Source organism: Lytechinus pictus, chromosome 2 (genome assembly GCF_037042905.1).
Source record: "Lytechinus pictus isolate F3 Inbred chromosome 2, Lp3.0, whole genome shotgun sequence".
Classification (NCBI taxonomy): domain Eukaryota; kingdom Metazoa; phylum Echinodermata; class Echinoidea; order Temnopleuroida; family Toxopneustidae; genus Lytechinus; species Lytechinus pictus.
In genome coordinates, this window is record NC_087246.1 from 33,413,109 (window position 1) to 33,428,328 (window position 15,220).

At 38.8% G+C, this 15,220-nt stretch overlaps 1 protein-coding gene across 2 annotated transcripts in view; it reads left to right on the forward strand.

Moving 5' to 3' along the window:
• LOC129254373 (clathrin heavy chain 1) overlaps nucleotides 1–15,220 on the forward strand; it is a 45,419-nt gene that overhangs the window by 27,067 nt on the left and 3,132 nt on the right. For both annotated transcript variants that reach the window (XM_054892833.2, XM_064115491.1), the window contains 18 exons: nucleotides 386–568; nucleotides 1,114–1,344; nucleotides 1,896–1,967; nucleotides 2,236–2,487; nucleotides 3,532–3,750; nucleotides 4,173–4,438; nucleotides 4,671–4,905; nucleotides 5,475–5,620; nucleotides 6,390–6,573; nucleotides 7,319–7,511; nucleotides 7,964–8,121; nucleotides 8,802–8,966; nucleotides 10,300–10,575; nucleotides 11,108–11,257; nucleotides 11,728–11,919; nucleotides 12,685–12,906; nucleotides 13,810–14,031; nucleotides 14,580–14,655. In XM_054892833.2, the coding sequence (XP_054748808.2) occupies nucleotides 386–568; nucleotides 1,114–1,344; nucleotides 1,896–1,967; nucleotides 2,236–2,487; nucleotides 3,532–3,750; nucleotides 4,173–4,438; nucleotides 4,671–4,905; nucleotides 5,475–5,620; nucleotides 6,390–6,573; nucleotides 7,319–7,511; nucleotides 7,964–8,121; nucleotides 8,802–8,966; nucleotides 10,300–10,575; nucleotides 11,108–11,257; nucleotides 11,728–11,919; nucleotides 12,685–12,906; nucleotides 13,810–14,031; nucleotides 14,580–14,655 (3,442 nt within the window). The remainder of the gene's footprint in view (nucleotides 1–385; nucleotides 569–1,113; nucleotides 1,345–1,895; nucleotides 1,968–2,235; nucleotides 2,488–3,531; nucleotides 3,751–4,172; nucleotides 4,439–4,670; nucleotides 4,906–5,474; nucleotides 5,621–6,389; nucleotides 6,574–7,318; nucleotides 7,512–7,963; nucleotides 8,122–8,801; nucleotides 8,967–10,299; nucleotides 10,576–11,107; nucleotides 11,258–11,727; nucleotides 11,920–12,684; nucleotides 12,907–13,809; nucleotides 14,032–14,579; nucleotides 14,656–15,220) is intronic.

Here is a 15,220-nt window from a genome sequence, read left to right on the forward strand (position 1 = left end):
CTTGTAACTCTCATCTATGTGGATTATGCCTTTAGAAGTTCAAAACCATAGCCAGTTTTTATCTTCTCTTTACTATACTCCCTTTAAATTGAGTGTTAAAGTAATATGTTTAACTTGGAGACAGGGTATCTGTGGCTTCTCTACCTGTATCATAGGGATGACAATTGCCCAGTCTCCATAGAGAAATACCCAAGGTGTGACAGACAAGTGCTGGTCAACTTCATCTCATGGGCCAGTGCTTCGTAATCATTTCCTACATATGAATATTTATATAAGTCTGTACTATAACTTCTTCTTTTTTTTGGGGGGAGGGGTGGATTCTGAAAAGTTTTTTGAAGTTTTTAAAAAAAAAATTGATTTTCTGCCATGTTTTGAATCTCTTCAGGTTATCCAATGCTTTGCGGAGACTGGCCAGTTCCAGAAGATTGTACTGTATGCTAAGAAGGTGAACTTCACCCCAGACTATGTGTTCCTTCTGCGTAACGTGATGCGGGTCAACCCTGACCAGGGAGCTGGTTTTGCTCAGATGCTGGTCCAGGATGAGGAACCGCTTGCTGATATCAATATGGTGAGCAGGGGCCCGTATGACAAAAGCTTAGCAATCATTGTAGAACATTTTTCTACGATTGATTGCATTGATTAATTGTGAAAATCAAGCGTACAGTTAATCACTAACCTTTGTGTTACAGGATCCAGAACATTCATTTAGACCCCAAACCGTTCTTAATTTGGAGGAAAGAATCTGAATTTTCACCATTTTCAAGTTTTTTGCTCTAAGAAGATTTTCTTTTTTGTGTGTTAATTTTAGTGCACTCTCAGATGTGAAATGTGGTTTCTTTCCTATGTTTGAGCCAAAATTATCCCTGTTAGGTGTGTCGTAAAGATGTTTGTAAGTTAAGAGCGACCATGGGGTTGACCAATATTGAAATCCAGTAATTAATCGGTCAAGAACAGACTCACCAAGCTTTCTGACTTCAGGTAGGTGTTTCATAAAGCAGTTTGTAGGTTACGAGCGACTTAAAGAACGAGTGGGGATCCTTATCTTGTAAACTATGTGCACAAATTTTTCATTGGTGTTAATTAAGCCCTCTCCTTGTGCTTTGTTTTTCCCAGATCGTGGATGTATTCATGGAACAGAACCTGGTGCCGCCCTGCACTTCCTTCCTCCTGGATGCTCTGAAGAACAACCGCCCCGCCGAAGGTCACCTTCAGACCCGTCTCCTGGAGATGAACCTCCTCGCTGCTCCTCAGGTTGCCGATGCCATCCTTGGTAACCAGATGTTCACCCACTATGACCGTGCCCACATCGCCCAGCTCTGTGAGAAGGCTGGACTTCTACAGAGGGTGAGTGATAAGTTCGTATTTCCTCTATAATAAAGGGCTTTTTACATCTGTACAATGTCTTTTAAGTGTTTTAAAGATAGATCATCACCCTGTTCTTTGGATTCTGGTTTGCTCATGTGCTGTGTATGCACAAGCGTCTGCTTCTGGTGGCGATCAACTTTGTCTTTAGCTATGAATGTTACCATCTTCCATATTTTCCTACATCTATGAATGTGAATGGGATGAGGATGGTTCAAATGTTCCCCAGGGAGTGAAGATGGTGCATATTAACATGGGGTTGAAATATAAAATGCTAAGCGCATTATGGTGTCCTACATGCTGCGCTGTAAGCTATCCTTGAAGTAACGCACGAATATGCTGGAATGTGGAGTGCCATAATGTGAAGTGAATGTAATTTTTTTCAATTTAATGTTCAATTGATTTTTCTTTCTCAGAAACCGTCACCTCACTATAAGATTTATATTGACATCACATTTGTTGTTGTATGGGCAATATGTACACTGTCAAATACCATCAAAATCAACATCTCTGTATCTCTTTGTTTTTTGCAGGCCCTTGAGCACTACACAGACCTGTATGATATCAAGAGGGCTGTCGTACACACTCATCTACTCAACGCTGAGGTATGTTATCTCTATAAGTCCTTTTTATTGTTTATATTAGTCTTCATATTTACAGTTATTTATGGCAGCGTTTTTATAAAACAGTTTTGTAAGTGAATATCACTGATAAATTTGCTCTTAGCCAATCAGATGCATGGATTTCGGTAGCTTATAACAAATATTGGAAATCGCGGACTATTTACCTTAATGAAATGCTCTCCTGATTAAGATTCAGAGTGGTCAGCGATGAATCTCTGATACCAATTCTTTGTTATCTGGTCGCTTGCAGTGGCTTGTCAACTACTTTGGCTCACTGTCCGTCGAAGACTCCCTGGAATGCATCAAAGCCATGATGACTGCCAATCTTCGTCAGAACCTTCAGATCTGTGTCCAGGTAGCCACCAAGTACCACGAACAGCTGACCACCACTGCGCTGATCGATATCTTTGAGACGTTCAAGAGCTACGAGGGTCTCTTCTACTTCTTGGGCTCTATCGTCAACTTCAGCCAAGACTCTGATGTCCACTTCAAATACATCCAGGTAGGCTTCCTTTATTTATTTTGTCATTGTTTGATGTGTGTTCACATTTACAATCTCATACAAAAAGAACAGCGATGCAGTGCTTATGATTACTGCATACAGAAGATTTGTGGACACATGTGGACACATAATTGCTTATTAATAGAACACACAAAGGTCGAGTCATTGCAAAACCTGCATTTTGTACTTATATGGTAGATGCATGTATTTGAAAACAAAAAGGAAGAGGATTTTATGTGCAGTATTTAGAGAGAAAGAATATAGAGAGGGGAAGAAGATAGAATAGGAAGGAATGTACTCAAATTATTGCCAGCTTTCAATCAAGTCATTACTTCAGGTGAATCACACTAGTTGAGTTTGTGTATAAAATTGACATCTTGGAGACAGGGTATCTGTGGCTTCTCTACCTGTATCATAGGGAAGACAATCGCCCAGTCTCCATAGAGAAATACCCAAGGTGTGACAGACAAGCGCTGGTCAATTTAATCTTGTGGGCCAGTGCTTCGTAATCATTTCCTACAATTCTCTCTGCACTTCCCCTTCTAATTAAGTCAGTCAGTCAGTCAGGATTTTCATTTCATTTTTCATATGTTTTCTGTTTGATGCTATGATTGGATTATAGTCTATATTGGGATAGTTTAAAAGTTGGTTTATGAAAATCATTCCAATTGTATTATAAACACCAGGGGCCCGTAACACAAAGCTTAGCAATGATCGTAGAATCGTTTTTCTACGATCGATTCCATTGACTACAATGTACAATCAAACATGAAAATCGAGCTTATGATTGATATTGATTGCTAACCTTTGTGTTACGGGACCCAGGTGTCTTCAGACCCAGCACCAGTCTCGCTTTCAATTTTGGTTCTGTGGCTGGTGTTCACACTTGACCCAACACCAACCTTGGGTGTCAGCAACAAATTTGAGATCACCCAAAGACTCACTTTGTCAATTAGGAAGATGATAAAGTCAACAGAATACAAACATCTCAACCTTCATTCAGTTGCCATGATAATAACTCTTTATTTTTTTCCCCTTTAACAGTCTGCTTGCAAGACTGGCCAGATCAAGGAAGTGGAGCGAATCTGCCGAGAGAGCAACTGCTACGATCCCGAGCGTGTCAAGAACTTCCTCAAGGAAGCCAAGCTCACCGATCAGCTCCCCCTCATCATCGTCTGTGATCGTTTTGACTTTGTCCATGACCTTGTCCTCTACCTGTACCGCAACAACCTGCAGAAGTACATTGAGATCTATGTGCAGAAGGTGAGAAGACTATGCTGCAATCTTACAGGGAGGTTAATGAGCTGTCCACTGTAAAACCAGACTTATCAAAACAAAGTCACTATTTTTGACAATGCATTTCTGACCTAAATCTACACTCCCCTATAAATGCCATGGTTGTATGTTCTGTTGTGGTGTAAGTAGTCCTGCTAAAACAATTTCTGATAAACTCTGAATAACTGCTGTAAGACTCCAGAAGTAATGTATGTGAGCAGAAGGCTCACATACCCTCTATGTTGCTTAAGAACACCATGGATTGCTGATGAGCTTGATACAAAATGAATATCAATAATTATGAATGAAGAATTTGGAGTTATAGTACAGACAAATCTTAAATTTGCCTTTGATGTATTTATTTAAAAGGTTGACTGTAAGAAAAAAAATTGTTGACATTCTATTCTCAGGTGAACCCATCCCGTCTGCCTGTTGTCATCGGTGGCCTTCTCGATGTCGACTGCTCGGAGGACATCATCAAGAGCTTGATCATGGTGGTCAGGGGACAGTTCTCCACCGATGAACTGGTGGAGGAGGTGGAGAAGCGTAATCGCCTCAAGCTGCTCCTGCCCTGGCTGGAGACCCGTATCCACGAGGGAAGCACTGAGCCAGCCACGCACAACGCCCTGGCTAAGATCTACATCGATAGCAACAACAACCCTGAACGATTCCTCAGGTAAGTTGGTCATGTTTGCCTATGGTAGGGGAAGATGATGATGGTGATGGTGCTTTATCAGAATACTCATTTATATCACAAAAAAGTAGTCTATGCAACATGAATGAAAATATTTTTTCATAATATTATATTGTAGTTTTGTTGTGATGAGTCCTATTTAAATTCAATGTGCGAGTAATATTCTGTGAAGTTTGCATTGAAAACTTGCACTATCATCTCTTGTCCCCTGCAGAGAAAACCAGTTTTACGATAGCCGTGTCGTCGGCAAGTACTGCGAGAAGCGCGACCCTCACCTGGCCTGCGTGGCGTACGAACGAGGGCAGTGCGACCGAGAGCTCATCAACGTGTGCAACGAGAACTCCCTGTTCAAGAGCGAGGCCCGCTACTTGGTGAGACGACGGGATCAGGAACTGTGGGCTGAGGTACTCCAGGAAGATAACCCATTCAGGAGACAACTCATCGACCAGGTGAGTTTTCAGAGTCTTTGGTAGATGGCATCTATTACCCCATCCACCTGTTTTCATATCCTTCTTTGGGGCCACCCAGATTAAAGACTACAAGAATTTGCTGGGTAAATCCTCATTGTATGTAGCTAATATAGTCACTTGAACTTCAAATTAAGATTTTGAAAAATGGCCCATCCAAAATATCCCTACATTTCCTGTGAAAATTTGAAGTCTAGCTATTCAACAATTCATGAGATACAAGAATTTTCTATAAGACATTTTTTAACATGGTATTCTCATGCTTGTTTTCATCCTTCTTTCTCAATATTCTGGATAAAAATAGTGTACAGAAAAATCATTTAAATTTATTTCTTGTACTAATTATCTTCTATTTCCTTGCAAACTTTATTATTTTGGTCTTTTCCCCCCCCCCAAAAGGTTTAAAATAATCTTGAATGAGTTGGCAACTGGCACACGATAAATGTGTGATCTACATATTTTAGCTTGGGTTAACTATATCAGTGCAGTGTACATACCTACCATTGTTTATCTCTATTTCTCTGAATGTTAACATTATTTTCCCTTTGTAGATTGTACAAACTGCCCTGTCTGAGACCCAAGATCCAGAAGATATATCAGTGACAGTGAAAGCTTTCATGACTGCTGATCTGCCTAATGAACTGATTGAACTGCTAGAAAAGATTGTCCTGGAGAACTCTGTCTTCAGTGATCACAGGTAAGTTCTTACATGACAGCATGGTGCCCCAAGTCTATGCAGCCCTCGCTTTGTCAGGGCCCACATGTATCGGTGTGATTCTATCAAAACCCTAGGACACGCTGTGATCATAAAGTTCCTCCTGCAATTCAGATTATTAGATAACATTTTTTTTATGTTTCAAAAGTTTTATTCAAAGGGCTCAACATTTTTTTCTGCATAGGGCTCAAACCTTTCTCTTCTCAAACTCTGAAGTGTGGTAAAATCGACAAGTGCTGAGGCATGAGCACCATTGTTTTTTAATCTCAAAATGGCCTGACTGTGGTTTCTTCTAAAAATCATTATTTCTGTTGTTATTTTGACACTTATATCTTCAGAATATAAGGAATGATGTCATTGAAGTTTTGTAGAACATCACAGAAATTATTGTGGATGGCATTGCTTTCCTTCTGTAATTCAATGTGAATATACTTTTGGAAGCTGAGGACATTGAATGTTAAATTGTAATCTATCTGATTAGTATGTTATGACATCCATGGAGTTCAAATTGCAATGTACTTTTAGATCATTGTATTAAAATCTGTAATAATTTCAGTGAGCATTGTTGACTGTGCTTGCTTAAGAATGTTCCGGGCTTTCATCCATTAAATACTTCTTATCAGGATATTCCCATGTCAATGGAATTGGTACATGTCAATTATATAACTGATATTTGTCAAAATTCTTGTATGTTTTGAAGAGACTCTATATTTCCTTGAGTAATACTGATGTTGATCTATTTCTGCTCCAGGAATCTTCAGAACCTGTTGATCCTGACGGCTATCAAGGCAGATCGTACCCGTGTCATGGAATACATCAACCGCCTGGACAACTACGATGCCCCAGATATTGCAAACATTGCTATCGATAGCGAACTCTTTGAGGAAGCGTTCGCCATCTTTAGGAAGTTTGACGTCAACACGTCTGCCATCCAAGTAAGGCTCCCAAGTCTATGTCGTGTTTCTTAGTGTAAATCCTGCTTAAACAGCATTGTTCTTGTAGTCCCGGTTGTTTTGTTTATGCTGAATGGGGTGGGAAAATTATCATGAAGTTGCCAAGTGAGATTTCAGGAAAGCCTCACATATAGGGGGTTGAACATGCATGCTTTATGGAATCGCCCTGTCAGGAAGTATTGCATTGGACTTGCTAACTATGTGAACGATTGAAATCATTCTTGGAGGGAGGAGAGCTGTTTCTTCCAAGTCAATTACATTTCCTTTGCCTGCTTGATACTACTTTGCCAGTTATGATATATTGCATCATATAATACATAAGTTAAGATTAGGTAAATGTACCTACCTCGGCTATATGAACTACTTGAAGGGGAAGTTCACCCTCTGTATGGAAAATAATTTTATTCATCATGTTTCATTAAAAAATTAGAATTTATATTACACTTTGTATGGGGGAGCTGCTTGAATATGACACCACAAGTTAAAACTAAATTAAAATCACATATCTCTTATTCTTTGATGAATTTTCATCCAACTGTCACCAATATTCCTCTTCTTTCTTTATGCTATTATTAGAAAAAAATATAATCGGGTTGAACTTCCCCTAAGAAAGTCAGAGGAAAGAACCAAATTATTGTAATGGTTCATTCTACATATTCTTTCAAAGTTTAGACCTATCCATAATCCCACAAAACCAAATCCACCTTCATTTTCCTGCAAAACCCAGGTCCTAATCGAGCACATAAAGAATCTGGACCGGGCCTACGAGTTTGCGGAGAGGTGCAACGAGCCCGACGTGTGGAGTCAGTTGGCTGCTGCCCAGATCACGGCTGGCATGGTCAAGGAGGCAATTGATTCCTACATCAAGGCTAATGACCCCTCCACCTACCTGGAGGTTGTACAAGCTGCTTCAGACTCAGGTATGGTAGTAAAAACTTTTGACTGATTTTTTTTTTTTTTCCAATGTGAGAACTTTTACATGAGAGACCAATATAAGTATGTCCAAGAAGATATGAAGGTTCGTTTATCCATTGGCATCTATAAGTCAAAGAAGCTGACGTAGAATAGGGTATGAGTTTAGTATGGTCAAGGAGACAATGGATATTTACATAAAGATGAATGTTATTCTGCATACCTTATTATAGAAGGAGATGCCCAAAAATACAGTTTGATCTCTTGATCAATATGAAAAATTAGACAACAAATTTCATGAAAAAAAATCTTATTAGTATGTATATGTGACTGCTGCCAAGATTGATGTTGGTATTTTCTAGAAGACTGTCTATTTGTACTTATATTCCAGTGAAAATTGAAAGTTATTAGAAAACATTGTATTTTATATAACCTGATGTTTGTTACTCCTCTTTCACAGGGAACTGGGAAGACTTGGTGCGCTACTTGCAGATGGCACGCAAGAAGGCCCGCGATGCCTACGTTGAGACCGAACTCATCTTTGCTTTCGCCAAGACGAACCGTCTTGCTGACCTGGAAGAGTTCATCTCGGGACCAAACCATGCACAGATCCAACAGGTATGCAAACTGATCACGGTATACTATAGTTCTTCAAATATGGACATGGATAATTTGTTATAATTCTGAGAGATGACTACTTTTCCTACTTGTTTATGGCAAACGACACTTTGCATCGAACTTGGTATCCATTTGAAAGGGCTTTGATGGATGTCTTCAAGGCTAGTCGCCTGTTGCCAATGAATATTTCATGACCTGGTACATGTGTATAGCTATACTTACTGAAATGATTGATAGCTAAGGTAAAGTCAATAGTAATGACAATTTGATATTATATATGAGGTATGTATCCTTAAGAATTGCACTTTCATTGCTGAAGCGTTAGATCAATCCATATGTCTTTCATTACTCTCTCTATCATCAATCTCTCATCAATCTCTCTATCATTAAATCTCTCTGCAATTAATCTTTCTATCATTAATCTCACTATCATAAATCTCACTATCATTAATCTCTCTCATTAACCTATCAATAATCTCTCTATCATTAATCTCACTATCATTAATCTCTCTATCATTAATCTCTCATTAATCTCTCTAACATTAATCTCACTATCATCAATCTCTCTATCATTATTCTCACTATCATTAATCCCTCTAACATGAATCTCACTATCATTAATCTCACTATCATTAATCTCACTATCATTAATATCTCTACCATTAATCTCCCTATCACAGGTTGGTGACAGGTGTTATAATGAAGGCATGTATGAAGCAGCCAAGCTACTCTTCAACAATGTCTCCAACTTTGCTCGTCTGGCATCCACCCTTGTCCATCTCGGTGAATACCAGGCCGCCGTCGACAGCGCTCGCAAGGCCAACAGCACACGAACATGGAAAGAGGTGAGTTTCATGCATACATATCAAACAAATCAGCAAGAACATCAAGCACGGTACCTATGAAACAGGTGTGGGTGATTATGCTAATGCCTGATTGAAATGGCATGCATAATTTGTTTTATATGGTGGTTATGTGGATCTGTATTTATTCAAAATCTTTTTCATCTCAAAATAATGACTGGACATAAAACTTTACTGATGACCTATCATTACCAATCATAGTCAATTTTGGGGTATGGCAAAATAAACACATGGTCAGGTGTGCAATCACATCCAATCATGTGATCAGGAGCGGCTTCATCTTCTTTATTAATACCCCCTTCTGTCTTTCCCTCTCCCCCCTCTCTCTCTCTCTCTTTCTATTGATCTCTAATTTCATAGGACATCAAGTCTCTGTTGTATCTATTTTCAAATTAGATCACTTAGACATAGATTGTAAACTATGTTATAATTCTTGTGGGTCTGTTGTATGCGAAAATTAAACATCATAGGAGACAGTAAATGTTAATGTTATAAAGCATTTTAGCATTATGAGTATATTGGTGTTATAAAAACTGTTTAACAAAATGTAACCCCCCCCCCCCCCCCCCGGAAGACAGTACAAATGTTTACATCATTGATGCAATTTAATACTTGACATTCCTGGATAATTACTGATCTCATTTCAAGCAAACCCTTTCTGACCCAACCTATTTTATCAGATGGTCTTTACACTATCCATAGCGTTGACCTTGGTCACATGCTTCCAAATTATCACATTAGCAGCTGAAGCTGCAACCAGACCATATCATTCCTCACCGACCATGTGGTGGTGATGTTGTATTGCTTGGTACAAAGGCAGGAACCTTTGATGACCTAGAACTCCAACATGTTACTGATTATACTCCGAAGAGATCAGTGAATGTGGGCTTATCAGCATAATATGATTAACCTTAAAATGCCTTCCTTATCTGCCCACTTAATTCTGTCCAGTATGAGAGTAAACTTTTGATGGGAAAAATAAATCCCATCTGTGATTGAAAATCATTCTCCACTGTGCAGATGTACAAGGGAAAAGGTCCATACCCCTGGAGTATACAAAGTAGTGTAGATGGTATAGAGACTGAAAATTTCCCTGATGTTATTATATGTTGTTGTATCATTTCAAGGGTTTGTTATGTTGAACTTTTGTAATTTTTATATGTTTTTTTGTTGGATTTTGTATTTTACATATCAAGAGTAGTAAAAATGAACATGAGCTTTGGCATTACATCTTTGTAACAAATCTTGACATGTGAATTCCATGCTGATATAATCCATCATATCTTTCATCACTCCTGCCTCTCCCACCTCACAGGTGTGCTTCTCCTGCGTGGACGGCGAGGAGTTCCGTTTGGCCCAGATGTGCGGTCTCCACATCGTGGTCCACGCCGACGAACTCGAAGAGCTCATCAACTACTACCAGGACCGGGGCTACTTTGAGGAGCTGATCCAGCTCCTCGAGGCGGCGCTGGGCTTGGAGCGGGCACACATGGGCATGTTCACCGAGTTGGCTATCCTCTACTCTAAATACAAACCATCCAAGATGAGGGAGCATCTAGAGCTCTTCTGGTCACGTGTCAACATTCCAAAGGTATTTATTCACATGTCAGATAAAAAAAGGAGTTGTAATTTAATAACATTCCAAATGTAGGGATGGGCATGAAAAATATCTTTAATATCATTCCTTTTTCATACCTGAGTTTTTTTTTTTCAAAATTCTTTGTGAACCAAATGAATATATTTTAAAAAAATCTTCTGTGATTCCTTTTCATTTTAAAATACAGTTGTGATGATATCTTCTTTTAATGTGCAACCCATTTTATTGGGGAGAATGTATAATGCAAGCCCTTTTAACCAAACTTTAAAAAAAAATTATTTTGCACATCGAGTTCAAATCTTTGACTTCTCTAATCAGGCAAAAAAAAAGGAAAACTTCTCAAGAAATTTTCGGCCAAACAAACGCCATCTTCCATGCAGAAGTGCCAATTTGAGATTTTTGATTTTTTTTCTTCTTTACATCACTTCAACTAGCATCAATGTCTAATTGCTTATCTTCCATTGATTTAACTCACACTGTGATTCCAGCACTTCCTGTAACCATTATACACGTCCCTTTTGTCTAGGTCCTTCGTGCAGCAGAGCAAGCTCATTTGTGGGCGGAGCTGGTGTTCCTCTACGACAAGTACGAGGAATATGATAACGCCATAGTCACCATGATGACCCACCCTACTGATGCATGGAGAGAAACCCACTTCAAAGATGTCATCACTAAGGTACATCCGTCGGGAATTTGGAGTTTTAGGATTGAGTTCAGTATGAGGGTTGACAAACAGAAGGATGGAAATCACTTTATTTTTTACTGCTTGGGTATTTTGGTACCAAACTTCTCATTAGGATCTACAGATTCTATTTTGAAGAAAAAAAAACAAAAAAAAACTTACAATTCAACTTACTTATGAGGCAAATTATAAAATGGGTTCAAGGATTTAGGCAACATCGAGTGTGTGTCCTAGGAATATTATTTTTTTTAATGTATATGTAGATTATGTTGATATACTACAGCAAGGGTTCCTGTCTTTTGACTTTATCCTCTGTTTTCTGTCCCCCGTATTATTTCTGTGCCATTTCTGGATTGTATATTATGCTTTCTACTTTGTTCTGAGTGTTAGTGTGAATTGAAAAAAAGATTCAATCCAATTCAGTTCAGGTCAACTTTGTATTTTGATTGATTTTTATGAACCAGGTTGCCAACATTGAGCTGTACTACAAGGCCATCCAATTCTACCTGGACTACAAGCCCATGCTCCTCAACGACCTGTTGGTGGTCCTCATTCCTCGCATGGACCACACCCGAGCCGTCGGACTCTTTGAAAAGCTCAAGCAACTGCCACTGGTCAAACCTTACCTCAGACAAGTACAGAGCCACAATAACAAGGTGAGGAAGAGAAAGGTTTAGTCGAGTCGTTTGTGTTCACCCGTGGTACTCTTAGCAGTGAATGAATGAATTTTGTATACTGATCTCGGTATTTGAAAAGGCTGCGGCATTTTAACACTGACATAAGTTACAAATTGATCTGTGTTCTTCATATTTCAGTTGTTTCAAATTTTAATATATTAGCAGTGTGAAGGCCATTTCAGAAATGCTCGTCTTCTTTGTCCACTGCTTATTTTGAAAAAAAAATCTTTGTCTTGGAGTAGTATCACTTCTTACATTGCATCATCATGGTCAATTCAAGTGACCACTTGTTGTTTGGTCCAGTCATCTCTGATGCTGAGCCCCTTAAAATCATGCAAAATATGCACAAGAGGACCAATGACTAATTACACTTATCCCACTTCATATGTATTACTTTTGTTAGATGTATAAGTTATGTCAAAATAAAATAATTGATTCGATCTCTAAATTGGCAATGTAGTGGGAACACCAATATCTCCATGAAAAATTGTGAAACCCGTAAATGGGTGTATAATCAATCTTTATTTATTTTAGATACCCAAAAATCTTAATGAACAATTGCTACAATGAAACAAAAATACTGATGTTGCCATTTTTTAAGGACGAAGCTTAGTAAATAAGGTTCAAATGATTATGTGACAGAAATTGATTAAAAGATTATTTCCCAGTGTTGTCAGACTTCATTACAGTAAGGGAAAAATCCTTATTCGATTTTGATGATTTATTATTCCCTTCTGTGTTCAGGCGATAAACGATGCCCTCAATGACCTCCTGATCGAAGAGGAAGACTACCAGGGCCTGAAGGCGTCCATCGACGCCTTCGATAACTTTGACAACATCGCCCTCGCCCAGAACCTAGAGAAACATGAACTTATTGAATTCCGTCGTATCGCTGCTTACCTCTACAAGCGTAACAACCGCTGGAAGCAAGCCGTTGAACTCTGCAAGAAGGATAGGTTATTCAAGGTCAGTACAACTTTCTGGGTCTGGTAACACAAAGCGTAGCGATGATCGTAGGGCTGGTTTTTACGATTGATAAATAGCATTGATCATCATGTGCAGTCGGTAGTACAAATTGACTGAATGATCAATCGTTAATAATAGAAGCCATGGTGTAGTGGTTCTGACTCTCGCCTTGTACACAGAGGGTCTGACTGGAATACTCCCCAGGGAGTGGAGGATGTGCATACATTGTGTGCGGGACAGACTGATTGAATCCGATGACCAGGGTAATAATATATCTGTAAAGCGCTTAGACACATCGTTCCAATGTATTAAGCGCTATATAAAAGCGGATTATTATTATTATTTGGTTTAGGGTCCTGGTTATTGGCCCACCAACATACTGGTGACAAAACATTTGCTCTTGCAACAATTGTTCCTGCTATAACTTCTATGGAGACCTAGGATTAGGGTTGAAGGCTCACTTCAGAATATTGTGAGGATTGGGATAAGGGCTTGGGTTTGGTATGAGATAATGTGAAGATGTATAAATGATAAACAACAGAGCGCTCGCCTGAGGGAAGGGAGATTATGGGTTTGATTCTTAGCCGATACTGTTGAGATTGAGACTATCTTACTTGCCAGGCTGGGTAAATGCGATGTATCCTCAAGTTATTCTGATGGGTTTAGGTTTGAGGTTAGGTAGTAGGTTAGTTTCTCTTTGTGCAATTCCCATTGAAAAAGTTGTTGCTGGAACCACTGTCAACAAATGAAAAATGCTGTTAGGTAGAACTTAAGGAAATTGCACAGGAATGTGGAATGTATAGAGCCTGCAGTGACATTGTTTTGTCTCTGCATTTTGACTTGTGTTTCATATCTGATTCCCACCTTACACTGCCCTCGTTCTCTTCTTCTTCACGCTCCCAGGACGCAATGCAATACGCATGCGAGTCGAGGAATATCGACATCGCCGAAGAACTCGTCAACTGGTTCCTCGAGCAGAACAACCACGAGTGCTTCAGCGCATCACTCTTCAACTGCTACGATCTCCTGCGTCCGGACGTTATACTGGAGCTTGCGTGGAGGCACGACATCATGAACTTTGCCATGCCTTACATGGTTCAGGTCATGAGGGAATACTTGGGAAAGGTGAGTGCACTTTAGCTGGTGTTTAATTATTGATAATTCAATGATAAAATTCTAGACATCAAATGGGTACACCACCCTCAGATCAAGTTGGTTTTAATTGCAAAAGTGATATCAATAAGGAAAAAAGGTTAACAAGTTTGTTCAACATCTTATTAAATCTGAATCTGGTATTGTTGACTTTGATTCTAATTTGGTCTCTATTTCATGAAATTGGATAGCCCATGTACGCCTTTCAGAATGGAAGAAATTATTTGCTTGTCAAGCGACAAAGGAGTTTGCCTTCAACTGTTGCTGTATAAGAATGGATGGGATTTATATTCAATATGTATTCAAGTCTTTGGATAGGGAAAGATTCAAAGAGAGAAAAAAAAAGAAAGAAAAAAATAAGAAAATATTAAAAAAACACAATGGAGCATAAATATAGATTACAAAGCTCTCATTGAATTTAATTTTTTTTCATTGGCAGATGTCTTGCAGCCTGCCGATGTTTGAATCCTGAATTTATTGTCTTGTAAAATGTACCATCTAATGATCTTTTTATCTTGTAGGTTGACCGACTTGCCGAGTCAGAGAAAGAGAGGAAAGAAGAAGAGCAATCGAATGAAAACCAACCCCTCGTATACAGTGAGTATTTATTTCAATTATCACCTTTTACACATGTGAATTAGGGATGGGGGTATATTGATTCATATTTTGGCAACAGCATCATATTTTTTGGTTGCAAACATCATATAGTCTACTGCTTAGCCCTCAGTTGGTGAGTTTCATATATTGCAGGACTCTTGAGCTATTCAACACAATTTCCGTTCAATCATAACTGATAGTTGCATTTTCCAAAGTATGCCGGGGAAATTATTTGAAAGACAAGCAGCATATTTTTTGCAGATTAAAGTTGTGTGAGATGAAAAGATCATGAAGTGCAATTTATTCCATGGCATTTATATTGCAAGGCAAGGAGTAAGTGCTGTACTATCAGATGTAAAGCTATCTAGTTCAAACAAATCTGTATGCGGCTCTGTTTTACTATAATGTACCTTTGTGCATATTAGTGGTATGATTAATTTCTAATGCAGCTGTGATACAATCACTCAATTTACATCTGTTCTGTTTAATTTATGCCAAATTTTTGTGTGTGTACATCTCAAGTCATGTCCAAAATACCAATTCATAGTCATTAAAAAAACAGGAT